The sequence below is a fragment of the Columba livia genome, chromosome 22 (assembly GCF_036013475.1).
Source record: "Columba livia isolate bColLiv1 breed racing homer chromosome 22, bColLiv1.pat.W.v2, whole genome shotgun sequence".
Taxonomy (NCBI): Eukaryota; Metazoa; Chordata; class Aves; order Columbiformes; family Columbidae; genus Columba; species Columba livia.
In genome coordinates, this window is record NC_088623.1 from 3,673,253 (window position 1) to 3,699,694 (window position 26,442).

At 49.1% G+C, this 26,442-nt stretch overlaps 4 protein-coding genes across 15 annotated transcripts in view; 3 read left to right on the forward strand and 1 right to left on the reverse strand.

Moving 5' to 3' along the window:
• The first annotated feature begins 2,595 nt into the window (after nt 1-2,595).
• Nucleotides 2,596-10,670, forward strand: IRF6 (interferon regulatory factor 6). 3 transcript variants are annotated; one of them, XM_065038681.1, is made up of 8 exons: nt 2,596-2,719; nt 6,568-6,744; nt 7,647-7,851; nt 8,302-8,424; nt 8,528-8,674; nt 8,879-9,271; nt 9,663-9,781; nt 10,098-10,670. In XM_065038681.1, exons 2-8 carry the CDS (start codon nt 6,571-6,573, stop codon nt 10,317-10,319), a joined length of 1,383 nt encoding a protein of 460 aa, XP_064894753.1. In that variant the 5' UTR covers nt 2,596-2,719; nt 6,568-6,570; the 3' UTR covers nt 10,320-10,670. The 3 variants fall into 3 exon arrangements, with proteins under 3 accessions (XP_064894753.1, XP_064894752.1, XP_064894754.1); XM_065038680.1 differs by lacking the exon at nt 2,596-2,719 and adding an exon at nt 3,162-3,322; XM_065038682.1 differs by lacking the exon at nt 2,596-2,719 and adding an exon at nt 3,591-4,086.
• A 388-nt stretch (nt 10,671-11,058) lies between these two features.
• Nucleotides 11,059-12,265, forward strand: C22H1orf74 (chromosome 22 C1orf74 homolog). The gene has a single exon (XM_005510413.3). The coding sequence runs from the start codon at nt 11,120-11,122 to the stop codon at nt 11,951-11,953; it is 834 nt and encodes a 277-aa protein (XP_005510470.3). The 5' UTR covers nt 11,059-11,119; the 3' UTR covers nt 11,954-12,265.
• A 436-nt stretch (nt 12,266-12,701) lies between these two features.
• Nucleotides 12,702-26,437, reverse strand: TRAF3IP3 (TRAF3 interacting protein 3). Of its 9 annotated transcripts, none has more exons than XM_005510406.4 (17): nt 25,986-26,437; nt 24,555-24,892; nt 23,511-23,625; nt 23,107-23,164; nt 22,902-22,926; nt 22,472-22,501; nt 22,085-22,180; nt 18,462-18,533; nt 18,054-18,194; nt 17,237-17,374; nt 15,986-16,121; nt 15,211-15,273; nt 15,072-15,131; nt 14,411-14,565; nt 13,372-13,389; nt 13,117-13,230; nt 12,702-12,960 (listed from the first exon to the last, which is right to left on the reverse strand). In XM_005510406.4, the coding sequence occupies exons 2-17, from the start codon at nt 24,837-24,839 to the stop codon at nt 12,877-12,879; spliced, it is 1,590 nt and encodes a 529-aa protein (XP_005510463.2). In that variant the 5' UTR covers nt 24,840-24,892; nt 25,986-26,437; the 3' UTR covers nt 12,702-12,876. The 9 variants fall into 9 exon arrangements, 7 of the variants coding, with proteins under 7 accessions (XP_005510463.2, XP_005510462.2, XP_064894750.1 ...); XM_005510405.4 differs by having other exon boundaries at nt 13,363-13,389; XM_065038678.1 differs by adding an exon at nt 25,674-25,877 and having other exon boundaries at nt 13,117-13,389.
• Nucleotides 13,380-26,442, forward strand: part of LAMB3 (laminin subunit beta 3) — a 64,825-nt gene continuing 51,762 nt past the window's right edge. For both annotated transcript variants that reach the window (XM_065038670.1, XM_065038677.1), the window contains exon 1: nt 13,380-13,936. The gene's annotated coding sequence lies outside the window, so the exon portion shown is untranslated. The remainder of the gene's footprint in view (nt 13,937-26,442) is intronic.

The following is a 26,442-nucleotide window of genomic DNA, read 5'->3' on the forward strand; positions in this document are numbered from 1 at the left end:
CATGGAAAAACACTGGTCAAGCATTAGTCCAAAATTTGGTACTGCAGAACCATACAGCAATGTATACTCAACTGAAAGAATAGGGATTGCTCTGAATCTGCTTACAGCTGTAAGTAACTTATTAGTAGCATTGTATTTGTGCATATCTATGTATCTCTAGGCAAAACTGCAGGGGCAAAGCATTATTCTGTACTTCTCTATGTAAGGATGTATAGGCAATGCATGGTTTTACTTAAGAGCCTTAAACAATAAGAGCAATACAGCAGAAACACAGAAAGGACTAGAGGAGTTACCAGGAAGGTTAAGACTGCTCTCTTTCAACAAAAAGGTGTATTTTTGTCTAATAATGTAAAGGAATCCGGTTTGTCTATCTTTGTGCCTAGAAAATACAATAGGATTTATAAACTTGGTCTTTCTGTTTATAAATGCTTCATGTAATCTTAGGCTGAACTTCAGCCCCTGACTCTGGCTCATCAAAAAAAGCTGTACTGGATCTATCCCCCAACATTTGCCTCTTATCTAGACCTGCTAGACAGAAGCCTCTGGCAGCTGTGGTCATTGCGATATTTATAAAACAGTTGTATTGCAGTCTCTGTTTTTCTGTGCCCTGTTACAAACACCATGTGAAGAAACAGCTTTTTCCCCTCAATGGTAATTCTTGAATCATCTTGGCTGACACCCAGTGAGGACAGGGGTTCCCTCTGGGTCACAAACCACTTTTAAGAAGTCGGGGTGCTGATGCAGGGACAGGGTGGGGAGGGCTCATTGCAGCTTTTTGGGCACTGTAACTGGGGAGTTTTGCACACACTGGTGCAAAGCCTTTCACCATTTTGTGCTGCTCTTCTGCACCAAAGCTCCGTGCTGGAATGTGAGCACTGAGAGCACACAACAAGACTCCACATGCCCAGGACATTGTCTTGCCTCGTTGCATAATTTTGTTTTGCCTTATGGGAACTTGGTGATCTGTTCCCAGGAGAGAAAATGGTTCCCCTTTGTTTTGATGACTACAATCTTTTCCAGCAGGGAACAAAGGACTGCAAGAGACCTGCGTTACAAAGCCGAGCTGCTGCTATTACAGGTATCATGACGTGCAATCATGGTGATAAAAGTACTGGTGTTAATTTGGCACTGAAATAAATTAAACCCCATAGCTCCTGGTATGAAAATTCCTCTGCTTATACTCTCATTGTCCAAAGTGTCTTCTCTGCAGACTGTACCAAACAAGCTGCTGTCTCTCAGCCAGTAGAATGTCGCTTCATGAAGTACAGTTTATCAGTCAAAGGGTTTCTTTATTTGGTTTGAGAAAGGGTTAGGATCAATGCTTTATATTTCATGTCAGAGTGAACACTTTGGATGATTAGTTGCAAAAAACCCCACCTGATTACGTGTCCTGCCTGAAGAGCTGTCCCTAGATTATCACCTGTACAGCTCAAAAGCTGCAGTTTCCCAGCCAAGAGCATGGAAAAAGACAGCTTATTTCCCGTCCGTTCACTAGCATAACATGTTGCCACATGCTTCAGCAGAGGCTGGTAGAAACTCAAGGGGGGTTAAAAATAATAATCCTGCAGAGGGCTGGAAAGACTCATGTGTTTGGCATCTGAGTTACCGCTTGGTGAAGGCAGCAGAGGCTGTAGCAAAGGCATAGGGTGCGGGAGAGGACCAGCTTCAATGAAACTGGAGGCAAAGCTAAATCCTTCGCCCACGCTGGAGCAGCCCTTGCCTGGTCGTTTTGCTGCGTCGCTCCATTATTTTAACTAGCTCAGACCCCCCTTGTGGGTTGGGCGAGCTCAAGTGTCCTCACAGTGGGGCCTAGAAAGAGCAAAGCTCAGCCCAGGGCTGCTCCCAGGGCGAGGAAGGAAAGCAAACCCGAAGAATCCTTAAATTGCCAGGCAGGACGGACACGCGGACAGGAGGAATGCAGGGAGGATGAACAGCAGCTTTTGCGCTGGCTCGTTTGAGAAGAGATCAAAGATCCCTCATGCTTGGGCTAGGAGTTCAGCCCAGTGTCTCTGTGCATCCCTTCCCAGTTGCTCACCAAATTGGCCAGACCGTTTTATAGGGCAGGATTGACAACATGGTTGATGGTATTATTACAGGAACAACTGTCCCTTGTTTTGCATGTCAAAAATGGTCAGGTACAACAAACCAATCACATGTAAAATCTACCACTGCAGTCCTAGTCCACAAAGAAAAAAGCCCACTAACATTTGAGTGTCATTTATTGTCTTTTTGTATTGCCGGAAAGTTTTTTCTATGTGCTGACCAACTCGTACTAAATGTTACCTCTCAGTGGCTACATTTGTGTGATGAACGAAGCCTAAAGTATTTATCATACAAGGCAAACTTTTCAAGAAAAAAATGCAGAATTAACTGTTCTGTGTGTAAATTAACTTTACTCTGTGTGTAATGATCTTAAAATTTTGCATAGTTCCAAAGTTTCGGCACAGGACTGCACTTTGGATGTAAGCAAGCCTTTCCAAAATCAGGGTTCAGCACTATCCAAAGCGTTCATGATGGGAAGGAGAAGGGAAATTCCCACTATTTTCTTTCTGTGGTTCACTGAAACTGAATAGTAAAGTATTGTGTGATCTCTTGAAACCAAGATTCACCACTGAGTCACGATTCTCCACCTACGAGGAAAAGCAACGAAACGCGAGGCTGGCGGAGATCGGGGTGGAAAACTGCGGCCGGGCCGGAGGGGGATGCGCCAGAGCCAGAGGTAGGTGTGCGAGCAGGGATGGAGCTGGGGGAAAAGGATCATATTTAAGTTTTTCAGGAAAAGACAAAACAGAAAACGAAAAAAAAAAACCCAAAAAACACAGCAAAACTGCCTGCCCGTGGCTTTGCGTTCCTCATAGCTGAATTTAAGTTGGGTCTTTATTCTGCGCTGAGGATCGCCTGGGCTAAATATGCTTTGAACAGTGAAAACAAACAAAACCCCCCAGAACTTTCGATTTTGTTTTCTTTCCTAAATATTCCACGGAAAAAAGAAAACCAAAACAAGAAATGTGGTGAAACGCCGGGGCCGCGGATGGTCCGCTCGCCCCTGAGCCCGGAGCGGGAGGCGGGGGCCGGACCCGCGGAGCTCCCGCGGGCGCGGAGCGGCGCCCACCCCCGCGGCCGGGGGCGGAGCGGGCGGCGCGGCTGCGCCCGGCGCACCTGGGCAGGTGAGGGCGGAGCGGCCGCCGAGTCCCCGGCGCGGCCGCGCTCCCCTCGCCCGTTCCCGGCCCGCCCCGCCGCTGCGCCCACGCGTGGGGGGCCCCGCGGGGCGGCCCAGAGCCCCCCGCGGGCGCGGAGCCGCTTCCCCGCTCGCCGGAACGGGGTGAGTTGATGCGCGGAGCGAGGCGAGGGGGGGGGTCGCGATGCGAACCGCGCCCTGCGTGGAGCCTCGTTCCGTGTGGGGCTCCCGTGGGGTGACCGGGGGGTCGGTTGGAACGGGAGAACACGGCGGGGACAGCGGGGCCGTGGGACCGGCAGGAGCGGCTCGCCCCGGGTTGGAAGGGAGGCGGCGGGGCGGGGGGGTCGCCCGGCTCCGAAGGCGGGCGGGAGGGTAAATCCCGCTGAAAATGTCTATTTATTGCTCCCTTCCCCTCCTGCTCCCGTTGCTTGTGCTGCATTAGCCCTAGGCTACGTCTTTCAAGTTGGCATAAAGCGAGGCCTAGAGTTAGGGCAAGGGTAATATTTGCCCCGCCGCTCTGGTCACCAACAGCTGTTTTCGGACCACAGTTGTTACCACCCTGAGAACCCAAATTATCTGTAACAATCCAGATAACAGGCTGTCCAGGCACGGATGGGGTTACCAGATTGGGGCATAAGGAGTGTGAATTATAAGAGTTAATTGTGCTCAAGGTGCGTCGCTTGCCCTGCGGGTGGCTGCGAGGAAAGTGATGTGTGGAGAGAAAAGTGACGTATAGGTCTCTGAAACACGGGAGCTATAGGTTCCTAGTGTAGGGAGGTGGTAAAGTGTTGGACACTCGGATGAAAGTTCAGCCTTTGTGGGAATGCCAGTGTTAAAGTCTGAGCTGCTCGTCTTTGAAAAAAATGAACACAAATCCATGAAGTACAGGATAATGTAATCAAAGAAAGGTAATGAGCAAGGAATGAGGTCCGTGGTATGGCAGCAATGAACCTGGAAGAGATCCCTTCTTTCTTTAGAGGCTTCGTGAGCGGGGTGGAGCGGGAGCACGGAATAAATACACTTGGGTGTGCAGGCGGAGAGGGGAAAGCATCTGTGCAGCGAGGCCGGGACGGGCTTCAGGTGGCGGTTTCCTGGTGTGCTGTGTGTTGTCATGCTGGCTGGCACCGCGCCGGAGCCCCGAGAGTCACCGCGGTGAACCGGGGCTGTCCCTGACCTTGGTCACTCACCTGCGGCCGCGGGAGAAGTCGCTGCAGGGTGTCTGCTCGTTCCTGAATTTGCTTGAGTTGTTGGGGTGAATGTCTTCCCTCCAAGGAAAAGTGTGCGACATAACGATAGTACAGGGAATAATTGTATCGCTGACCTGAGATGCATTAGCAGCACAGGGATGTGCTAATTACCCCTCTGCGCCAGCCAGTATGAGTGGAATAAAGCAAACTGGAGGATTCCCAAGTACGTGGGCCAAGGAGTCTTGAGTGAGGGCCGAGCCTTGGAAATTCAATTAATAGCATGAAGACGTTCCCTGAGCTCACTCAGCTCTCGGAGCAGTGTTACTGGACCCCACTGAAGGCTGCAAGAGGCTGACGTACCGTCTGAGCTCAGCAACGGGATTCAAGTTGATTTGCTCTCGGTTATTGTGTCAACAAGTCATTGGCGATAAAAGGTCATAAAGCATTGTAGTGTTGCGTATTGACAGACGCTGTCTGGGATCCGAGGGACTATTCAAACCTTGTTGAGCGGTGCCAGCTCACCCTCCGTGTGACCAAATAGATTTGGTTTGGGAGAGGCAGGAATTTTTCTCCCTGCTTTGAATTGATTCTCGGTCTTGCAAATGTGTGCGTGCACAGCATATGTTATTAGAAGCAGAGGAGGCTGCTTGTAAAGTATTAAAGAGGTTGTACAGACAAGCTTTAGTTAGGATTTTTTTTGTTAGAATGATAAGTAATTCTTTTTTTTCTTTGCAAGGGAAATCAATACCAGCTTTTGGCCTCATTTCTAAGTTCAGGATTAACCTGGACTTTGTGTCTTTGCAAACACACTACTGGAGGTTTAATTCTGATAGCATTTTTGTCATGGATAACTAATACAGCAGAGTTTCAGAAGCACAGGAATGACTTTGATGATTGCTATCTGATCCTGCGCAGCTCCTGGGAAGCAGTCTGCTGATGTACCCACGTCCTTGACGAAGCACGTTTTCAAACTATCATTTAAAGATGATTTGCAATTGAATCTGAACATTTTCTTTGCTTAACAGATAAAGTTGTGCTCAGATTAATTTTGTGTGAACACTTGCATCTGTAGGGTTATTTGAACAAATAAAACCTGTTCCTAGACTAGTTCTTGGATAGGATTTTATAATCTTCTCCATCTCTGCTACTAGACACATTTTGTAACTCCTGCAGCAGGATTTAGGGCTTATGGCAAAGGTTTTACTTATCCTGTAACTGCTTTATTCATGGGAATATTTGTAGTTTCCCACATCTGTTTCAAGACTGACAAATGATTATGGGAAATACACCTTCTAAGCACCCATCTAGTTTAAAAGTCCCCTCCCTTTAAAATCTAAAGATACCAAATGTTGCCTCTTCTTACAGAACGACAGTCACTAATTTTGTTCGTTTGACTTCTGCACGAGAAAAATACTGTTGGTTGGCTGCAAATGTAGTAGCAACGCAGGGCCACTTAACCAAACCCAGCTTTGATCACTTAACTACAGCATTGTTTTTCAAAAAAAACCCTAAACGTTAAGTCAACATCTCTTGATTTTTAGCACCAGTGCAGGCAGACTTGCAGTTCGTGTCCTTCTGGATAAACATCCTGGTTATTACAGGTCAGTGATGTTTGCGAATGATTATACACATCCAGGAAAAAGTCATGAAATTACTTACAAGAGGAACGTCTGTCTCTAGTAAAACATTCCCCACCACTTCAGCCTGATGCTTCCACCTTTACCTCAACTGGGGCAAAAGCCTCTGATTTGGCACATGCTAGTTTTTCTCCTCCTGGATCTGACACGACTGAGGAAGAACTAGGTGAGATTGGCCCCTTCGCTGAGGCGTCCGCAGAGGCTTTTGAAATTCTGCTGCCTCTTCTTGCTGTGGCTTGTTTGTGGCTTTTTCTCCTGCGCAGCATTTACAACTCAGGTGTGATTTGGGCTCGCCCTCAGTTAACACAAATAACGCGCCGTCTCTGCTTACTGGAATATTTAATAGTGGGTTGTTCTGGTAAAAATCGTGGTACCTGCTTCGTGATGAGTTTGTAACTCCTCCTGGCAGAAGAGTCATTGAGCTGAATCTGAATTAGCGGTTTCCATGCGCAGTAACGTAACAGATAGTAAGAGCGTAGGGTCCTTTTCCATGAATATTTTTTTAAGCATATGAGTCTGAACTAACCTTTAGCAGCTGGTCCTCTATTACCCCTGTCTTTTGCAGACGATGGCGTTACACCCGCGAAGAGTTCGCTTGAAGCCGTGGCTGGTGGCGCAGGTGGACAGCGGGATGTACCCCGGGCTCATCTGGCTCAACCGCGAGGCCAAGCGGTTTCAGATCCCCTGGAAACACGCGACTCGGCACAGCCCGCAGCACGAGGAGGAGAACACCATCTTCAAGGTGAGGGAGGAGGGAGCTCCGCTATATCCACGGCTCTTAAACAGAGACAAAGGGCTGAATTGTTGGCCCAGGATCTGGATAGGTATCTTGGGAGCTGTTTCCAGGCACATTTTGTCCTGTTTCTTTGACCTCAGAAAAGCCACTTTGTGCACCTGGATGCCAGGCTTGGCACTGTCTGAAACGGTGTTGAGTTCTTTAACCCTTTCTGACCACCAAAGACCTGGTAATGTCTGATTGCATGGAAGATTGCTGCAATTTGCTTCATCTACTAGGTTTAGGATGTGGTAGCTGGCTTGTTCTTAGCAGCAAACCATTAAATACCTAAATCTTAAGAGATCCACCACAAACTTCCAACACTCGTTGCTGCCGTCCCTAATATTCTTATCCCAAGGCATTAATTATAAGTCTTATGCTCCTTTGAGGAATTTCTGACTGCTGCTTTGGAGGGATCTTGGACTGATAGTCTGATTTTGGGGTGAGAGAGGGAGAGGAGCAGCTGCGTGTCTGTGGCTGCTCTTCTACTCCTTCGTAACCAAGTCCATTCCTCCTACGCAGGGTACGGCTCGCTGGCAAAAATGACTTTTGATGTTGAACCTGAGACACCTGGAAAAACTCAGTGCACAGTCCTGTACAATTTATACTTTCTTAACTTGACTGAAGATGCATGTTCAGAATTACTAATGGGTTTTGGAAATCTGGATTTACATCTTTTTTTTTCCCTTCCCCTTCTTTTAACGGGAAAAGCTATTAAAACAGGAATTTCCGTTGCTGTTATTAGAAGAGCTGTAGTTAACACTTCTGCAAGAGAAGGATTTTAAAGTGAATTTGTTTGGAAGTTTGATTTTTGATAAAAGCTGCTCAGCTGAAAGGGCTGGACTGAGCACAGTGTACTTTGTCCCCAGGCTTGGGCTGTGGAAACGGGAAAGTACCAGGAAGGAGTCGATGAGCCAGACCCTGCAAAGTGGAAAGCCCAGCTCCGATGTGCTCTCAACAAAAGCCGGGAATTTAATTTGATGTACGATGGCACCAAGGAGGTGCCTATGAATCCTATTAAAATTTATGAAGTGTGCGATATCCCGCAGTCCCAGGGATCAATCATTAATCCAGGTGAGGGCTTTGCTGACACAGGGCTGGTTACCGAGCAGGCATTTGTCCAAAGCGAGTTCCTTTCCCTCCGCGGCATTAACTCTCGAGCTGCCTTTGCGCGCAGCGGAAAGCAGCTGCCATGTGTAAACCCGGTTGTACTTAAACTAAGTGGACTTTGAACCATAGTGTACCTGTACTAAAATTAGTAAAGCTGTACGCAGTTGCATGTTTGCTAAACAGTCCAATGTTGGCAATAGTTTCTCTGTATCCTTATCTTTCTAGATTGATATATTAAACTGAAAATAGTATGTTGTACAGTTCAGAGTTTTCCTTTTTTTTAAAACTTATATTCAGAAAATACACAGATTTCCAACATTGTGCAAAGCCAACGTGAAGATTACATTGTTTTTTCAAGAAATGCATTGCAGTTTCACACTGATCAACTGCCCACAAGGATGTGCTTGTTCGCAGGTTCCACTGGCTCAGCTCCCTGGGATGAAAAGGATAATGATCTTGATGATGAAGAGGAGGAAGAATTGAATCAGTCTCAGCATGTCCCTATTCAAGAGACATTTCCATTTCTCAATATCAATGGTTGGTGGCAGAGACTAATGTATTAGTGAAGGTGTTTGCTTGTAAATTGGTACATGCTTGAAATAAAATCTTGGTTTACTGAAGAATTGTTTCCTTTCTGTAGATTCTCCAATGGCTCCAGCCAGTGCAGAAAACTGCAGCTCTGAAGCTGTGTGGCCAAAGAATGAACCTCTGGATATGGAAATGCCACCAACTGCACTGCAGCATGACTTCTTCAGCAGCCCGGAGCTCTGGATCAGCTCTCTGCCAAGTATGTATATGGATTTGTAGTGCTTCTCTCATTGTACTCTTAAAAAAACAGTGCTTTGACTATTTTTCTGTGGCCGTTTGCTTGTTAGCGTGGAGAACTGTGTAGAGATTAAACACCCCCGTGACTGTAGCGTGGATTGCGTGGTGTGTCTCTGCTGCCGATGCAAAGGTCCAGGAAAAGCCATACTGACAGTTTCTCTCTCAGTGACAGACCTAGAAATCAAGTTTGAATATCGAGGAAAGGAGACTGGAGCGACGACGACTGTTAGCAACCCACAGGGATGCAGACTTTTCTACGGAGAGCTGGGTCCCATGCCAGACCAGGAAGAGCTCTTTGGGCCTATCAGTTTGGAGCAAGTCAAGTTTCCAGGAACGGAGCAAATCACCAATGAAAGGCAGAAGATCTTTACCAGTCGGCTGCTAGATGTTATGGACAGGGGACTGATCCTGGAGGTCAGTGGCCATGCCATCTACGCCGTCCGGCTCTGCCAGTGCAAGGTGTACTGGTCTGGTCCCTGCGCGCCTTCCTCCACCACACCAAATTTGATTGAGAGGCAGAAGAAAGTCAAACTCTTCTGCCTGGAGACATTCCTAAGCGGTAGGTAGCTTCTGCTTCTGGGAAATAGCTTTGGATACTGGTCTGGGCACTTCTAGAATGGGTGGTCTGCACTGAGGATCAGCCTAATTGCATCAGTTAATTTGCTCCTGTTTGGAGCCCGTGTAGGGGCCACCACCTCCCTGACTTCAGTGGACCATGGAGCAGGTTTGCATCACAAGAAAGTGAACATTTAGTGAGCATTTAGTGCTCCAAAAAGCACTGGTGGGCCTTGCTTTTAAAGAAAGCTCTTCTGGGTGCAAGAAATAAGCTGCAACTGTAAATGTAAGAGGCAGCTCTGGCAAAGGACTGTGAAGGTGAGACCTGGGATGATTAATGAGGTGTTTCTAAACAAAAGACAGATAACCCCACAGCATTCTGCTTTCCTTCCTAGAGCTGATTGCCCATCAGAAAGGACAAATTGAGAAACAGCCACCATATGAGATCTACTTCTGTTTTGGAGAAGAATGGCCTGACGGAAAACCCAGGGAGAGGAAGCTGATCGTGGTTCAGGTAGGAGCTGAGGCTCTGAAGTGCCATGTTCTGGCCTTGCTGGGGCTGGTGTGTTGGCTCTGGGTTGATGCCCATGGGTGCCAGAGACTCGTTCTTCTCTCTCATGGTTATTGACACCGGGAAACACCCACAGGGCTGGTGGGTTTTGTCACAGCAAACACAAACGCTACGTGTGCTGAGTGGCACTGATCTATGCGCATGCTTTGGGTTACAGTGGAAACCACCCCCTGCACCCAGGCCAGGGGGATTCCTGCAAAACAACAGTTGCGTGCTGTGTGACCATTAGGCTAAAACAACCGTCTTCTTTCTCGAACAGGTCATCCCAGTTGTGGCCCGGATGATCTACGAAATGTTTTCTGGTGACTTCACGCGCTCCTTTGACAGCGGCAGCGTGCGGCTCCAGATCTCGACGCCCGACATCAAGGACAACATCGTGGCTCACCTGAAGCAGCTGTACCGGCTGCTGCAGAACCACCAGGAGGGGTGGCCCATGCCGGCCCCCGCCATGCACATGGCGCAGCCGCTGCCGGCACAGTGACGCTCCCTCCACCGTGCCCCGTGGCTTACGTTGTACATATAAAAAAAGTCTTTCTTAACGAGTGTGCCTTGCCTTAAATCCAAATAAAGTCTGTAAATCTGGTCATCTTTGTTCAATTTCATCAGTCTTTTTGTTTTGGAAGTGGTGCAAAACGGAGGGGATTACAGGAATACCTCTAGCTGCTTCACTGTTTTCTGCTGTTTGCTTAAGTGGCTGATATGTATAGATCAGATTTTCAATTCTGTAATATTTTTTTTTTAATCTGCTATTGATACATTGTATATAAATACCTGAGCATTAGAGGGGAGAAAAAAATATCTGTGCTTTATTAAAACCGCCTGGAGAATATCACCCTGTGTATTTCTCTCTTTTAACTGGTCTTGTAGCTGCAAGCTGGGAGGCTGCCACTTCTTCCAGCCTGCTTTTCTGTATGTATGTGTACACACGCAAAACATGCACACATATTTAAAATAAAGAACTCTTGCACACCCTCAAAAGCTGAAAGCATGCTCTGGAAGCTGCGAGCTGGCTCTGTGCTGAGGGTGATGGACTGGCAGGGGGATTGGACTAGGTGATCTTTAGAGGTCCCTCCCAATCCCTAACTTCTGTGACAGCAGCTGCCGCCCGCCTGGGCCCGGGCCCGCCTGGCCAGGCCGCTCCATCCGGGCCCGGGCCGCGGCCGGGGCGGAGCAGCCTTCCCGGGCGGGTCCCCAGCGCTCCGCCCCGGGCTCCCACCCACGCCAGCGCCGGGGCCGACCCGGAAGCGCTGGGCCCGGCGGTGGTTTAACGCAGCGCGGCTCATGGGCCCAGCGGCCGGGCCGGGGGTGGAGGGCCCGGCGGGCAGCGCCGTGTCGGCGCCGGCGCTGGTGGCGGCGGCGCGGGAGGAGCTGGGGGCCGGGCGGCGGTGGCGGTTCCCGGCGGGCCGTGCCCTGCAGCTGGCCGGGGAGGTGCTGGCAGTGGCGGCGGGGCTGAAGCCGGGCCTGCTGTACGACTGCGGCGCGGCGGGCCCCGCCGAGCTGCGGCGGTACCTGGCCCGGCTCAGGGAGGCCGGGCTGGCCCCGGGCCGCCTGCACTTGCTGGACATGGAGGGCTCGGCCCTGCTGCTGCAGCCGGGGCTCGCCCAGCGCAGGCTGGCGGCCGTGCTGCGCGCCCGCCCCGCGCCCTTCGTGGATGTCTCGGCGGGGCGGCAGCGCCCGGCTCTCTGCGGGCCAGCGGAGGCCGAGGCCATCAGGGGCCACCTCGCCGCCCTCCTTGCCCACTTAGGGGCCGCTGAGGCCACCGGCCCGGTGTCCTCCAGCGAGCTTGTCCCCGCAGGCTGGAACCTCTGCACCATCGTCGGGGTGCTGCTGGGCTACCCGGCGTCCTACGCCTTCTCCATGGAGGAGGGTGCCGAGAACTGCCTGGCGCTCACGCCGCTGAGGGTGTTCACGGTCCAGGCGTCCTGCCCCAGGATAAAGGACGGGCTCAGGGTCCAGATCTACTCCTTCAGCATCCCGGAGAGCCTGTGCGCGGAGCTGAGGGCGGTGCTGGACGCCTGGTGCGATGAGCTGAAGGAGGCCTTCGGTGCACAGAGTGACTTTGTAGATCTTTGCATTTCGAGCGAGGTGGTGTCCCTTCCAGCGGTTGCCTTGTAAAACGAACAAACTCAGACCTTTTCACCTATTTCTCGCTTGCATCAGGGACCTAAGCAAGAGATGCAGTTCCCATGTGTGCAGCCCACTGAGACCCTGGGCACTAAAGGTTGAGTCGTGACTATTTCAGGCCCCCGACCTTGTAGGCAAGTTGCAAATCAAACACGTTTAATTCCCGGAAGACCACTGTGTGGATGTGCCTACCCACAGCTGCTCTGCAGCCTCCATCCTGACTGCGAAGTATGCCCTGGAAAGTCAGGGGATATTTACTTGCTGCAAACAGCTGAGGATTAATAAAAAAAATCGAACACCACAGTATTTTGAATTTGTGAAGTTTATTGTAGGCTTCATATAATATTTACTACTTGTGCAAGGTGGTGTCTTGCACTGCCTTGGAGCTGAGCCTGTGTTTGAACGAGGAGCAAGTGCTACCACAAAACCTGCACAGTGCAGCTCCAGAATGGGCTTAAACCCCCTGTCTCTGAATTAATGTGCTGGTAGCGAGAGGGAAGCAGATGTGACTCAGGAGCTACGAAAATGCTCAGGACAGGCAGCGCATGAGGGGACTGTGCTAAAATGCCTCCCTGAACTGGGCTTCTTTGTCAGGTACCAGTAGAGATGGTCCAGGGTCAAACACCTCCCGTTTAGGGAGGCAATAAATAAATGAAGAGAATTGTGTAGTTCTCTCAGCCACCGGACAGAGCAACCATCAACTGGGGCAGAGTAACCAAAGCAGCCAAGAGAAGGGGTGGGGGATCTCCTGGCGTTTATTTGAGCCGTGGGAGTTTGTCTGGCATGAGACCAGCCCAGTACATGAACCAAACAGATAAGTACGAAACAGCAGAAGTGCGCTGCGGCGAGGGCTCATCGCTGTTGGTGAAGCAGAAGTCAGTTCCTGTGGTGAAGTTGGTCATTGAGAAGGTCCTTCATGGTGTGTAACTCGCGAGGAAGGTGGCTATGGCCATTGCTATCACCACCACCAGGAGAGGGATCCAGGGACCGCGCCGTCTCTGCAAGGAGAAGCAAAACAGATGGGGAGAAGAAACTTCTCATCGCATCCCTAGCAAGCATGTCATCCGTCTTTCCGTGCTACACAAATAAATGGGAGAATTTTCCCCAGGCTGGTCCGCAAGCCCTGGGAATCGGGGCAAGGAAACACCTCCCACCTTTGCCTGCTCGCTCTGGAAGTGGTTGAGCTCATCCCGGCACTGGCGCAGCCTGGTCAGGCAGGAGCGATATTCCTCGCTCAGCGCCTCCAGCTCCGAGCGCAGCTCCGTGCACTGCAAGCAGAGCGAGGGGCCGTTAGCAGGAGGGATCCCCTCGCTCCCGTACGCACCCAGGGTGGCCAAGCTCCCGCAGCGGCTGCAGCGCTTGGCCCCTGCACGGGGACCGCAGCGATGGGGGATCGTCACCTCTGCTACCTGTACGTCCATATGTACCTATAGGAGACAGAGCAGATCGCAGCTTTACTGGGAATGTGGCAACAGAGGCGATGTTACCAACCCGTGACCCTCTTGGCTTTGCTGCCCTCTTTCACATGGCACAAAGAAGCAGTTCTTATTTTTATGGCTGTGGAAGCGTATATGTCAGGAAGACGACACAGAGTGCAAACTCGTGGCAAGGTTTGCCTCTCATTCTGAAATTCAACATGCATTTCACTGCCTGCTAGAGCAATTGCAGAAGTCCTTTAAACCCTCCAAGGCATGACACACATGGGACAGGCACCTTGGTTGTCGCAAAACCCAGGGAGCACCTTTTTTCCTGAACGGCCACGCAGAGTGAAACCCGGGTACCATCCCAGTGAGCAGGACATTGGCAGTTGTGGAAAAGCCATCAGTGGGGAGCAGCTGAGTCCCCCAGCTGCTCCCAGTTGCTGTGATTGCCTTTACAAAACCCTTCCCCAGCTGATGCCAGGTGATGCCTGAGGGTACACTCACCAGTCGGTAGGCTGAGCTCTTCTCCTGCGTGGCTCTAAGCTCTGCTACAGTAAGTTATGCATTATTTTTTATAATCCCTTGCTGAGTGCTGCTGCAAGAACTGGGGGGCTATTTGTTGGCAGAGAGCACAGATTGATGGGAAAGAGCCTGTAAGAGGCTGGAAAGCTTTGAATTTGTTTGCAGCCTGGTTGTAAGGGCATTGCTTTTCTTAACAGCCCATTCTTGTTATTTGCAAGCTTTTTGTTTGCCTCCTCTCCTTGCTTTGTGATCAAGGTTTCAGCTCTTAAAGCATGGCTTTGGCTTTTGGGACTGTCTGTGTAGCAGAAGCAGGTTTGTATGGAATGTATATGTTGCATTGGTTTAGGTGAGGCTGGTGTCAGTAAAAAAATTCATCAGAGATGATAATTGCAGGAGATACTGAGCTGGGGTTACTGCCAGCAGCTTTGGTGCTGGAGCATCAATACCAGCAGCTCTGTCCCCAGCAGAGAACTGTGTCCCAGCTGCAATTGGGTGATTTCCTCACCTCCTTCTCCTTTGCTGTGAGCTGGGATGTCCTTTTCTGCATCTCATCCTTCAGCCTTTCTTCTCCCTCCTCCTCCTCCTCGGGGTGCTCTAGCAGAGTGTTTTGTTTTTCCTTGGCAGGAGTGAGAGGTGGGGTCTGCGTGGTGAAAACCTGGTCTAGAAAACAGGCTTCTGATGAGAAACAGAACTGGGCTTTCAGTTTGCTTTACATCTTGTTTACTCAGCACAGTTTAAAGGTAATGTTTGCTACGTGCACAGCAGAGGACACAGGAGCTGAGCTGGTTATCACAGGCCTTTCTCTGCTGTACCTACAAATTAATTGTCTTTAGAGGACTATTTCTAAGTAGTTCCCAGAAATGGAGGGGAGGGAGAATTAAAAGCTGTAATTGCAATTATAAGTTGGAATGTATTTTGTTTGGGAAAAAAAAAAAATGGCATAGCCACTGAGGTAGCGTTTGCAATGAAATCCATTTATTTTTTTAAAGTGTTTGCCATCATAAATACACTTATGTTTTGACGTTAACTAGTGATATATAGTAACTCGTTTTATGCAGCTTTAAAGTAATTCTTTATTCTAAATGAAGGTAGACTTCTAGAGCCAGGTCTAACGTTCCTGTGTCCAGTAAGAGGAGCGCTAGGTGGGAGTTACAGAGTTTGCTGACCTTGCCTTTGCACGGACACCGCCTGGGTCTTCCCTTCCTCAGTCTGGTTCCGTATCAACTCTGCGAATGCAAAAAGCCGCTGTTATTGTCCACAGCATGAATGCAGGTCTCTTACTTTGCATGATTTTGTGTTACTCACTGTGTAAATGGCTGATTGTCGCTTCCAGCATTACCTTCTGGTTTTGTTCTTTCTGCAATTTATCTGAAATGGCAGTAGAAGAAAATCAAGATTGATGTAAATCTCTGTGTATTGTTATGCAAGGATGGCAACTTTCCCGTTCTCCATGTGTGTGGAGTGGGTATTGTTGGCTACACTGAACTTTCTTCTCCAGAGGGATGTGATTTTTGGCTGTGAATTTCCCTTTCAGTTCTGGCAGCTTTTTCTAGTGCGCCTTACATTCTATTAAGTTACTGTTTATTTCAGAGCTGTTTGTGTGAGACCTGTTGGGAAAATAGAATTGCTGCCTGTTTATTCTTCCTTAATTGTGTTTTAAAATAACCATTTGAAGTATGTGTGAGTTGTTTTTCTCTGTCTGAACTGGTACTTTGAGACACTATTACCATGTATTTATACACGGGTAATATCCAACACTAACAGGTGCTGCTCTGTGTTGCTGTGCTCAGGTCTGACAAGGCTGTAGAAGTCCTCATCAAAGCTGAGGACTCATTGGTTTTGGGGTGTTTTTCTGGTCTCCCATTCTATACTTTCTTCTAGAAGTCACTTCTCTGAGGTCCTTTAATCTAGTTGGAAATGACTTCAGGAGCCCTTTGGAAACCAGAGGTTTTCCAGGCAAGCTGAGGTGTGCAGAGTGAGCCCTTTGCATGCGCCTGGACTTGGCTTTAAGGACCAGTGTTTTAAGAGTATTTTCCTTATATCCTCCATTCACTTGGAGGACAGACCCTGCCTGCGGTACCTTCGATGGTGCTGATGTGCTCGGCCTTGAGGTGGTTGTCATCCCGCAGGGCGCTGGCTCGCTGCCGCAGCACCGTGTGCTCGCTCTGCAGAACGCCCAGGGCTTGCTCAAGCTGCTCCTTCTGCGCCGATGTTTGCTGGGGTGAGAAAAAGCCCTGGCATCAGCTCAGCCCTGACCCCACACCATGAGCATGTAGCATGGATGACTTTCAGGTGACTAAAGGCATCCCTGAGCTGAGGGCTGGGTTGCTGATGTGCTTCTTCCAAGGGTTTTTTTTTTTTTTTAATATATATTGTTTACTATCAGCAAGTTTGCTGATGACACCAAGCTGGGAGGAGTGGCTGACACTGGAAGCTGTGCTGCCATCAGAGACCTGGACAGGCTGGAGAGTTGGGCACGGAAAAATTTAACGAAATACAACAAGGGCAAGTGTAGAGTCTTGAATCTGGGCAGGAACAACCCCAGGTTCCAGTATCAGCTGGGGAATGATCCATTCGAGGGCAGCGTAGGGGAAAGGGACCTGGGGGTCCTGGGGACAGCAGGGTGACCATGAGCCAGCACTGGGCCCTTGTGGCCAGGAAGCCAATGGTACCTGGGGTGGGTTAGAAGGGGGTGGTCAGTAGGTCAGAGAGGTTCTCCTGCCCCTCTGCTCTGCCCTGGGGAGACCACACCTGGAATATTGTGTCCAGCTGTGGCCCCTCAGTTCCAGCAGGACAGGGAACTGCTGGAGAGAGTCCAGCGCAGCCACCAAGATGCTGAAGGGAGTGGAGCATCTCCCGTGTGAGGAAAGGCTGAGGGAGCTGGGGCTCTGGAGCTGGACAAGAGGACACTGAGGGGGGACTAATTCAAGGGGATCAATATGGAAAGGGTGAGTGTCAGGAGGATGGAGCCAGGCTCTTCTCGGTGACAGCCAGTGACAGGACAAGGGGTAATGGGTTCAAACTGGAACACAGGAGGTTCCACTTGAATATGAGAAGAAACTTGTTCCTGGTGAGGGTGGCAGAGCCTGGCCCAGGCTGCCCAGGGGGTTGTGGAGTCTCCTTCTGTGCAGACATTCCAACCCGCCTGGACACCTTCCTGTGTAACCTCATCTGGGTGTTCCTGCTCCATGGGGGGATTGCACTGGATGAGCTTTCCAGGGCCCTTCAACCCCTGACACTCTGGGATTCTGTGGTCTCAACCTGGGGGCTTCCCTGCTTGCAAATCAGAAAATGCAAATGCAGATGCTGTTCCTGCAGGGAACTAACATACCTGCAGTTCGCTTTGCAAGATGTGGAAACTGTTTTGGAGCTCGGTGTGTGCTGTGGTCACTTTGGTCAGTTCGGCTTTGAGTGTGGTGTAGTGCTCTTTCCAGAAGGTGAGGTCCTCTCTGGTGGCTGCCAGGCTTCTCTAGAGAAGGGAGCAAAGACCCACGGCTGGGCTGTGACCCACGGCTGGGCTGTGACCCACGGCTGGGCTGTGACCCACGGCTGGGAGTCCTGAACAACATCCACAGTCATTGGCATCAGCAGGGGCAGCGCTGGCTCCTTCTGCCCCTGGGTTACAGTCACCCGTGTGGGTCTGATGCCATCTGATGGACAGAGGGTTTGCTGGGGAACCCGAGAGCCTCTGCTGCCGGGAGGATTTAGAAAGCTGGTAATCTTTGGGATACAATTTATTGATTGTTTTGAAATCACCGCATAGAAATTTGGCTTGACGCACAGGATATCTCTTGGGGAAAATCTGTTCTCACATAAGAGCAATTCCTGGAGACCTCGTGCCCTGGATATGTGTGTGTGTGTGTGCAGAGAAGGGACAGTGGAGGAGAAGGGATCATGCTTAAAACTACTAAACAACAGTATATTTCTGCAGCTGTGTGCAGCTTTTAATAACCTGATGTGTGGCTCACAAAATGAGGACAGGTTGCCACCAAGCTGCTTTGGACTTGGCTCAGTAGCTAAAAAAATGGTCATTTTTGCGTATTTGTTACTAATGGTAAGCCAGTCATCACCTTTCCTTGATTTGTGGGGGCTGTTTGTTGCAGTAGGACTAGATTAAAGCAAAGCCAGGTGTAAACCTTGTTGCTTACCTGAGAGTTTTGCAGCTGCTGCTCTGCTTGGAGTTTGTCCTCCAGCATCTTCTGAAGAGCCTCTTTTGCCTTCTGCTCGTAGGTCTGTTTCTGGTCCTCCATCTCCACCAGGATCTTCTTCACACACTCCTTTGAGTAACTCTTTAAAGGAAGAATTAGAGTGCTTGAAGGGTCTTGGCTGACGTATTCCTAGTCTTGGTAAACCTGAATATTAGCAAATCCGGAGTGTGTGAATGCTACTGCTAGTTTGCTGTGAAGCATTGCTTCAGCAAAGAGGAAAAATCCTTCTTAGATCCATATCTAATCAGATTGCTCTAGAAACTGAAACCCAACCTTATTACATGGTTGAGTATCTTGTTTTCATGCCTTTCTTCACCTGTGTTTGTTTCTCAGTGAATCAGATGTTACCTGGGTGCAAGCCTGCAGTTGATTTTCAAGTGCCCTTAATTTACACTTCAGTTTATCTTCATTCAGCTGACCCTGGGGGGAGAAAATAAAACACAATTGAAGTGATGTGTGGAATCATGAACTATACACTATGCCCCCAGTGTTTTCTTAGCTTGTGTTTTAATTCGCTTTCTCCATTCATCTGTAATATTGTGGGTAAATTGAGTCTAAGTGTTTTCAAAGCTTAGAGCTCAAATAAGCCTTCACGATCTCAGAATAAGTGGCATATGGAGGAAGTAAAACTTGTACGCATAGAAAAACCCTCCTGGGGCTGTTCTGTGAGATGAGAAGTGAAGAGCAAGGGGGTTTGGGGCGAGTCTGGATGGGTCTGGCTGAAACAGAGCCCTGATCCTCGCCTAAAGCTCAGAGTGGCGCTGAAGTCTGGTCCTGCTCGTTCCCTTAGGAAATAGGTTGGGTCTTGAGTTGCAACATCTGGCAGTTGGGCAGGGGGATAGAGGGTAATGGGGATGATTCATTTTCCTTATTATAATGTCCTCTCAGTGTTAGTCAGGCTGCTTAAGGTTTGTGAAACCAGATTGCATGCAAATTCAGATAAAATTCTAGCAAAGAGTTCACATAGGCTGTTTTTCCACCGCCAACACTGAGAATGCTGCCATCCCCTCTGCTTACTGCTGTTTGAAGTCAAGCCTCTGAAAAAGTAACTCCTTGGTGTTACAGGAATAGCTGTTAGACCCCAGCAAAACCGATTCTCCCATGTCTTAGCGCTGGTTAAATTTGCCCAGAAGTTTACAGTCCAAAAGACTCAAATCTTCCCAGTTCAGTTGTCGGTACAAAGAACTAAAGGCTCTATCCTCTTAGAAAGTAGGTGGAGTTCTAAAAAGCGTTTTTACATGTGAAATATTCTGTGGTTTATTTTGTTCTGTTATCTGCAAAGGCTCAGGTTGGAAGGCGGTGCTGTCGTGGCCATTGTGCTCAGCTGTAAATGACTGTGCAAAGTACAAGGTAACGGAGCACTCGGCCCTTCCTACGCTTCAGAGCAGAAATGTGCTGGCAAACTCCGTTCGTGGAGATGCAGCTTGGAAATTGGCAAAATAACAAAGAGTAGAGAGATTTCCCTAGATGGAAGAAGCTTCTCTGTTGGGGCCGTTAGCAGAACAGAATGGCAGCGAGGGGTGAGGATGTGCACAGATGTGGGAGGACCAGAGATGTTGTGTGAGCAAATCATGGTCAAGCCCTTGTTTTGAAAATTCTCTATGTGAAAAGGACTAATTAAAAATAATAGTAATTAAAAAAAGGCTGATATCCACCACAATTATCATCCCCAGGCAGGGAAGGGATTAGGGCAAACATGCTCAAAAAATGCCCGTTCTTGCAAATGCTTAAATACTGGATTTTAATCCCCTGTAGCCCTCTTCTTCAGAGACCTGAGGTTACCCAAATGGGCAGCTCCAAAACCCCTCTCAAACCCTTCTGCATTTCTCTAGCGCTGTCATTTAAGTGCTGGATAAGTGTTTTAAACTGGTTTGGCCTGACAGCTGTAGTGTTTTGGTTGTGCTGTGATTGATCAAGTCCCTGCTCCTTTCCTTACTCATTCTAAATAGCATGGTTTGAAGCAATAATAATAAATGCTGCTTCTGGAAGGCTTTTACTTTGCCCAAACATGATGCTTGTGCTGGAAAAGTGAGTCCTTATAGTAGTAATATACTGGAAATGACAGGAGCTTAAACTCTGCAGAGCTGCAAGATATTTCCAAAAGTCAGGCTCAACTTCAGAGGTCAGGAAGGGGGGAAATTATGAAAGTAGCGATTTTTTTCTTTAAGAAAACAGCTTACAATTAATTAATCTTAATAATTAAATAACTGAGACTTGCTTAGCTTCCTTCATCTGGCAGTGGTTTTGGATCGAGTTTTACAACCGATGGGGGTTTAAGGTACAGACCTGTGGTAGGAAGGTCTCTCTAACCTGGGAGTAAAATAATGGGAGGGGGAAGGAACCAAATGCTTTATCCCTTCAGTTTAATGACACCCCATCCTCCTTCAGAGTGTCACTTGCTCCATCAAACCACAAGCACCCACAGGTATGAGCAGCATCTCAACAATGACTCTGGCCGTTTCAGCAGTTACTGCCCTGTCATTTATGCGCATGCAATAGCGTTTCTTTGAAACCCAAAATATTAGAAAGGATTAAAAAGCTGCTGCAACAAGCGTTTGGCATCTCACCTGGGCGTGGAAACGGGCAACCAGCCATCAGTTTCCATGGCACAGCGTTATGGTATAGGACTGTATTTTATCTATCTATATATCTAGATGTGATGTCCATCCTTCCAGAGCAGCCCCTTGCCCCAGCCCAACTCCCCCAAGCATCTGCCTTGTTTGCCCTGTTGGCTCCAGTGCCAGCGGTGAGTTAATTAATAATTAATCTGGCTACAAGAGGCAGCAGCAAAGTCTCTGTTCCTTGGCAGAGACAGCGAGAAGCAAAGTGCACCCACCTGTTGCTAATCTGAGGTTTCATGGTTACTTCCTGCAGAGTGGCTCAGGCTGTTTTTTCCTGCTCATATTATATTTGAAAAAGCGAGCGAAGGCGGAAGTTTCCAACCACAGAACATCAAGCACAAGTTTTTTTACACCCTCTCGCCCAATCACTCATTTTTATGCCCCAAGAGAAGTTTCAAACCACTTGTTTTTTTTTTAATGGCACGATGAACTGGAAATGAATATTTGATTTAATAATCCTATATAAACCACTTTATATGTCGCATAGAATGCATCGCCTTAATTTTACATCTTGCTGCCAGTAAAACGGGCCCTGGGTCAGTGCTGCCCGGGGGGTTTGTTGGAGCTGTGGGGAAACGGCTCAATGCAGGGTCACGATTCACAGAACACACAAGGCCGAGCAGATGTGTCGGAGCATCATGTGTTGGGTTCTCTGAGCTGTTTTTGGGCCCAGAGCACATCCCCAAAGGGAAATGAGGTCCCAGCAGGAGCTGGGACAAAAGCTCTTTGTGCCAGGTGGGGTTTTTTTAGCCGTTATGTTCCCACATTAAGCAACAGTCCGTGTTTCCCCACCGTACACAGTGTTTGGCAGCGCTTGGGTGCAGCAGTTTGGTGCACTTCAGACTTTTATTTTTGGGGAAAAAAATCTGTTAAAAATATTTTAAACTTGTTTTGATTAAGAAACAAAGGTTGGTGGAAGGTGGTTGTTTGGGTTTATTCTATTTATTCCCCCCCCATGCTTCTGCTTGCTTTTTATTTAGGAAAAGTGGGAAAGGGAAGCATAAAAAAAAACCCAAAACCTTACTGAAGAAAAGGGTTTTATACTTCCTGTTGATCTGAAAGTGAAGTACATTTTGTAACAATCTTTTGGGGCACAAAGGGGGAAAAACTTAAAGCAAAGCGACCCCCAAACTTTGTGTTCAACCCTCCCTAAAAAGAAAGGTGACAGCAAGGACAGGCAAGTGAATGGGTCTGCACGATGTCTTGTCTGCTGGGTCTGTAACATCTCTAGGTTTGTAAAGCATCAAATCCAGAGCTTAGTGCTGAGAAAGAGACCCGTGGGATGTTCTTGCTTTTTGCACGCAAACCCCGTCCCACCGAGACACAAACCGCCGTGCAGCAAGTTGGTACCTGCCAGGATTTTTCTGATGCTTGCAGCAACGTGGAGAAAAGCTCCTGCAAAATCACCATCTTCTGCTTGAGCAGCAGCTCACGGTGCAGGGCCTCCTGTGGGGAGAGGGGGGACTGGTCAGCGGGGACCCCCTGGAACTGGTGGGGGCCCCCTGGAACTGGTGGGGACCCCCTGGAGCCCTTGGGTGCAGCCCGTGTCCCATGTAGGGTCAGGGCTCCTGGGTTTCAGACAGGTCTTTGGGTTCAGTGCCTATGTCTAGGCTTTGTTTGCCATGTTAAAATGGAGTATATAACCCCTCTTTATTTAATCATTATAACTTTTCAAGTGTTGCCATACCAATGGAAGACCTGCTTCCCAGGTGAGTACGTAGAATATTGGGTACATACCTTCAGGTAGTTGGATAGCTGCAGCATTTCCTGAAAGGCAAAGGGCAAATGTTTAACATGGATAGGACTGGTTTGGTTCTATAAATATTTTATGAACTAGCTACAAAATCCAAGTATTTTGCAATAAAACAATTTAACAGCCTATTCCTGGGTGGTGAGCAAAGCCTGCTGGGGTTCCTCTGTTTGTTTTCCAGGGAAGTGAAAATATTTTCTTACAGCATTGGAGTTCTGGCATCTTTGCCATGTAGTGTATCAAATCAGGGCGGCTACTGAATGAGAACGGTAGATGGGACAGAAGTACTTTCCTATAGAAGCAGCGTTATCACATTGAAACTATAAAACTTTAGCACCAGTCAGTGTCCCTCTTAGAAATTGTAGAGGCTGTTGACATTTGCAGGAGTTCAAGGCTAGTTTTTAATGGTTCTCTTACCTTATTTAAAACTGCTATTCCACAACTGAAATAAAAAGGAAAGTGTGTTACTGTGGGTGTCTGAAGCAGCCCCAATGGAGTTTGGGGATTTTTTACAGTGAGAGCTCGTGCTGAGGTGAAATGCATTTGGGTCTGAGCATTGGAAGCCACTCCCCCACAGGTATTGGGATTTGTAGCCCAGGGAGGAAGGATGGGACCATCTTACTCTGTCTGCTGGCTCGAGTCTTTCACTCCTGTGCTGGGGTTTGTAAGGGTCTGTGTTCCTGTGAAAGCAAAGGGAAGGGATGTGAATGATCCCAGAGCCCCAGGGGCTGGGATGTTCTGTCTGCATGTCCCTCTTGGCTGTCTTGGGGGTGGCATCACTTGTAGGTTCTTCTGTAGGGCAGAGCATCTGCTCAGCAGACCGGGGGCTTGAGCAAGGGGTTGATTTATCGCTCCACAGGAAAAATATTCTGAACAGTTTGCAGCAGGAGCTCAGACTTGGTGTGGGAGCTCGGCTTAGAGGGGAGCTGCTGGTTCACACCCCAAATCACTCGATGGGGACTTGGAGATGGGAGGGAAATGCCGCGGACACTGTTGTGCTGGGAAACCCCAGCATCCCTCACCTACCTTGGGTGTTCACGGAGGCTCCTCGCCTGGGGATGGTTTCTGCCAAAATGCCGAGGGGGACGCTGAGGCCGAGCGGGGAGCGTGCCGGGGGGAATGTGGGGCAGCTCTGGGGGTGCTGGAATGAGAGGGCAGCTCAGGTCAGCATCTTTCCAGACCAGGCTGGGAGGAACAGAGGGGAAGGGGCTGTGGCCGAGTCAGGTTTTGTCCCCACAGCGACTGGGTGAAGAGCATCAAGGAGATGCCAAGGAACCATAACGAATCTGTGAGGATCTGCTGCTTTGGCTGCAGCAGCCCCAGAGCTCTGTGGGGAAACCTGCTGGCTTGGGAACACCCTGTTACCCCTGCAAGAGCAGGCAGGGGAAGGCACCGTGCATGGGCTGGGTACGTGTAAATGCTTGTTCCAGATTCCTGCTGTCTAGCAGGTGATTAAAGCCAGCGAAACAAACAGCAGTGGGAGGTAATTGCTCTGCAAAGGGATCTTGTGGGTGTGCGTGCCTGGAAATCATCTCATGTTTGACTGTCTTTGCTCACGTAGGTTTGTGAAGCCCCTAGGATGAACTCGCAACGTACGCAGGGAATTGTTATTTTTGCACGAAATATAAATTTAGAAGGAAACCTGTTTGGCTCTGGGATTGGGGTGTTTTCCTTGCATCTTTCTATAGATGTTATTCAAGGCAGCGACTCCTCTGGATTGCTGTAACGAGTACCAGGGAGTCTCCTAATTCCTGCACCCTTCCTGCTGACAGTGAAGGTGGTGGAGGGAAGCCAGGCATTTAGAGCTCACTTTTCAAGGGTAAAAATAATTTGTGTAAGTGCAAAAGCTGGGATGTGGGGTTGTACTTAGAAGAATGGTGGAAAAATCTCCCTCAGGTTCAAGGTTTGGGAGAGGAGCACTCCAGAAGGGAGGTGACAACATTGGTGGTTTGTCAGGAAATGGACTTTTTTGTTGGTGCGTTCTTGTTTTTTTGACTGATGCTGTTGTGGACGGGCTGTGGATGCTTCTGTGGGTCAGAGCAGCAAGCTGCACTTTGGGGGCTGTGTTACCTGCGGCAGGACGGGCGCTCCGGGCTCCACCTGCAAGGAGGGACCCATGGGGACGTGTCCTCCAGGCTCCTGTCCCAGCGATGTCCTCCCAGCATCGCTCACCAGGTTCCTCCTCCTCAGGAACTCCCTGTGCCGGGGGCTCTGCGGGGACCCCTCTGGCCCCCTCCCGAGGTGCCGACAGGTCGTCACGTTGTTCCGCCGTCGCAGGTTCTCCCGCATCTCATGCCGCCGTTCGCACTTCTCATCGTAGCTCTCACCCCGGCGCTTCCGGGGCTGGTTGATCATGGTGGGTGCAGCTCTGCCGGTCTGTTTCAGGGTCCTCTGTCCTGGTGTAACCACTGGAAAATACACGATTTGAGCAAAAACTGATTATTTTTAAGTTTAAATAAACATGAGGTATCGGACACTGATTCTGGAGTCCTCATGTGATGGAGGAGCGAAAGCTTTGTCCCCATCTCCTGTCCCCTCGCCCCATCGGCAGTGAAGGGGCTGGACATCCCGTGAAGGATGCTCAGAGGGCTCCTGTCCCACCGGGGTGGGGGGATCAGCTTGGATCTGGTGTTGGCTTTTCTCATAGTAAATCACATTAAGGTAGGAAAGAGGGGAAAAAATAACTCTTAGTGTCTGAAAATTCAAGTGAAGTGTCCTTCAGTGTCAAACAAAACCACTGAAGCTTCATTGGTCTCATTCTGTCTCAAGCAATTAGGAAGTTGTTGAATCTAATGGAAAAAAAAAAATGGGAACAAGTAAACCCTATTTACGTATATAATACCTCAGTGCTTTTTAGTCTGCTTTAAAATCTTATTTGTAATTCTTTTTATTGTCTTTGTGCTAGCTGTGGTGTAGTCAAAGCTTTTTATTAATTTTTGAGCATTCTCTTTTTTTTGAATAGCTCCTGGAGTGTCTCTAAATGCCTTTTTTTCAACTAGTTTTTCTTAATTTTAGAAATAGCCAAATTGCTCGGTGAATCCAGCTGTCAGATTTGCTGCTCTGTCCCTGCCCATCCGGTAACTCCCATCAGGACCAGCTCAGCACCTCTCCCACCTCAATTAACCAAAAATGCGCTTTAAAGCAAAGTAAGACTTAAAGAAATACACAGTCCAGTAAGAAAATACTCACCCCACGCTGAGCAAACTGTTGAGGCCTTCTCGACAAGCTAATACTCTGTTTCCTCCTGTTACCCCCAATTACCCTCTCTAATTAACAAACATGTCCTTTATCTTTGCTTTCCAAGCTGTTACACTTCTTGCTTCAAGGGAAATGAGAAAAAATAAGCGCGTCTTGTTGGTTCATGTTCCAGCCTCCCAGTGTCAATCACGTAGGCTGAAAGTGGGGTGAAAAACGAGGAAAAAAGGTGCATACCGCTGCTTTTGGTGCAGCAGCCTCTGCTCCCCTCCATCCCTTGCCGGCCCCGGTGCTGTGGGCACTTACCTGCCCCCAGGGGTCCCGTCCTACCCCTTGTCGGCTCTGGGTGAGCAGGGGGGTTATCGGGCACGGACACGCTCCAACTGCCATCGTCTTGCCAACCACCTCATTTTGCTGCTCTCGCTCTTTCTCTTGAATGTAAAACAGGAAACGTTGTGGCCGCAGCCGAGCCCCGGTTCCTGTCTCTGCTCACGGCGGGGTGGGGGTTATCTCGGGACCCCAAAGTCTCCAGCTTCTCTCTTAGCAGAGCCAGCAGTTATCTTTCGGGCCATCTCCCTTTATCGGTCCCCAACACGCGGAGGTCGAGTGCGGGTTCACGGAGCTGCTTGTGACGCTTTGTGACCGAGTGTCCCCGAGCTGCTTTGGGGTAGAGCAATCCAGACTTGGGGAAGTACAGTAATGTTATTATTTTAAGGCTTCTTGCAGATTGGAAAGGAAAAAAAGTGTGTATTGGCAGTTGAGG

Excerpts from the sequence above, each read along its gene's own strand:
- IRF6 (XM_065038681.1), top strand. The coding sequence starts at position 6,571 with ATGGCGTTACACCCGCGAAGAGTTCGCTTGAAGCCGTGGCTGGTGGCG. Across the intron at positions 6,745-7,646 it reads AGGAGAACACCATCTTCAAG|GCTTGGGCTGTGGAAACGGG; the intron begins GTGAGGGAGGAG and ends CTTTGTCCCCAG. Across the intron at positions 8,675-8,878 it reads CTGGATCAGCTCTCTGCCAA|TGACAGACCTAGAAATCAAG; the intron begins GTATGTATATGG and ends TTTCTCTCTCAG.
- C22H1orf74 (XM_005510413.3), top strand. The coding sequence starts at position 11,120 with ATGGGCCCAGCGGCCGGGCCGGGGGTGGAGGGCCCGGCGGGCAGCGCC.
- TRAF3IP3 (XM_005510403.4), bottom strand. The coding sequence starts at position 24,839 with ATGATCAACCAGCCCCGGAAGCGCCGGGGTGAGAGCTACGATGAGAAG. Across the intron at positions 23,165-23,510 it reads AGCCTCCGTGAACACCCAAG|GAACACAGACCCTTACAAAC; the intron begins GTAGGTGAGGGA and ends TTGCTTTCACAG. Across the intron at positions 22,502-22,901 it reads GAATAGCAGTTTTAAATAAG|GAAATGCTGCAGCTATCCAA; the intron begins GTAAGAGAACCA and ends TTTGCCTTTCAG.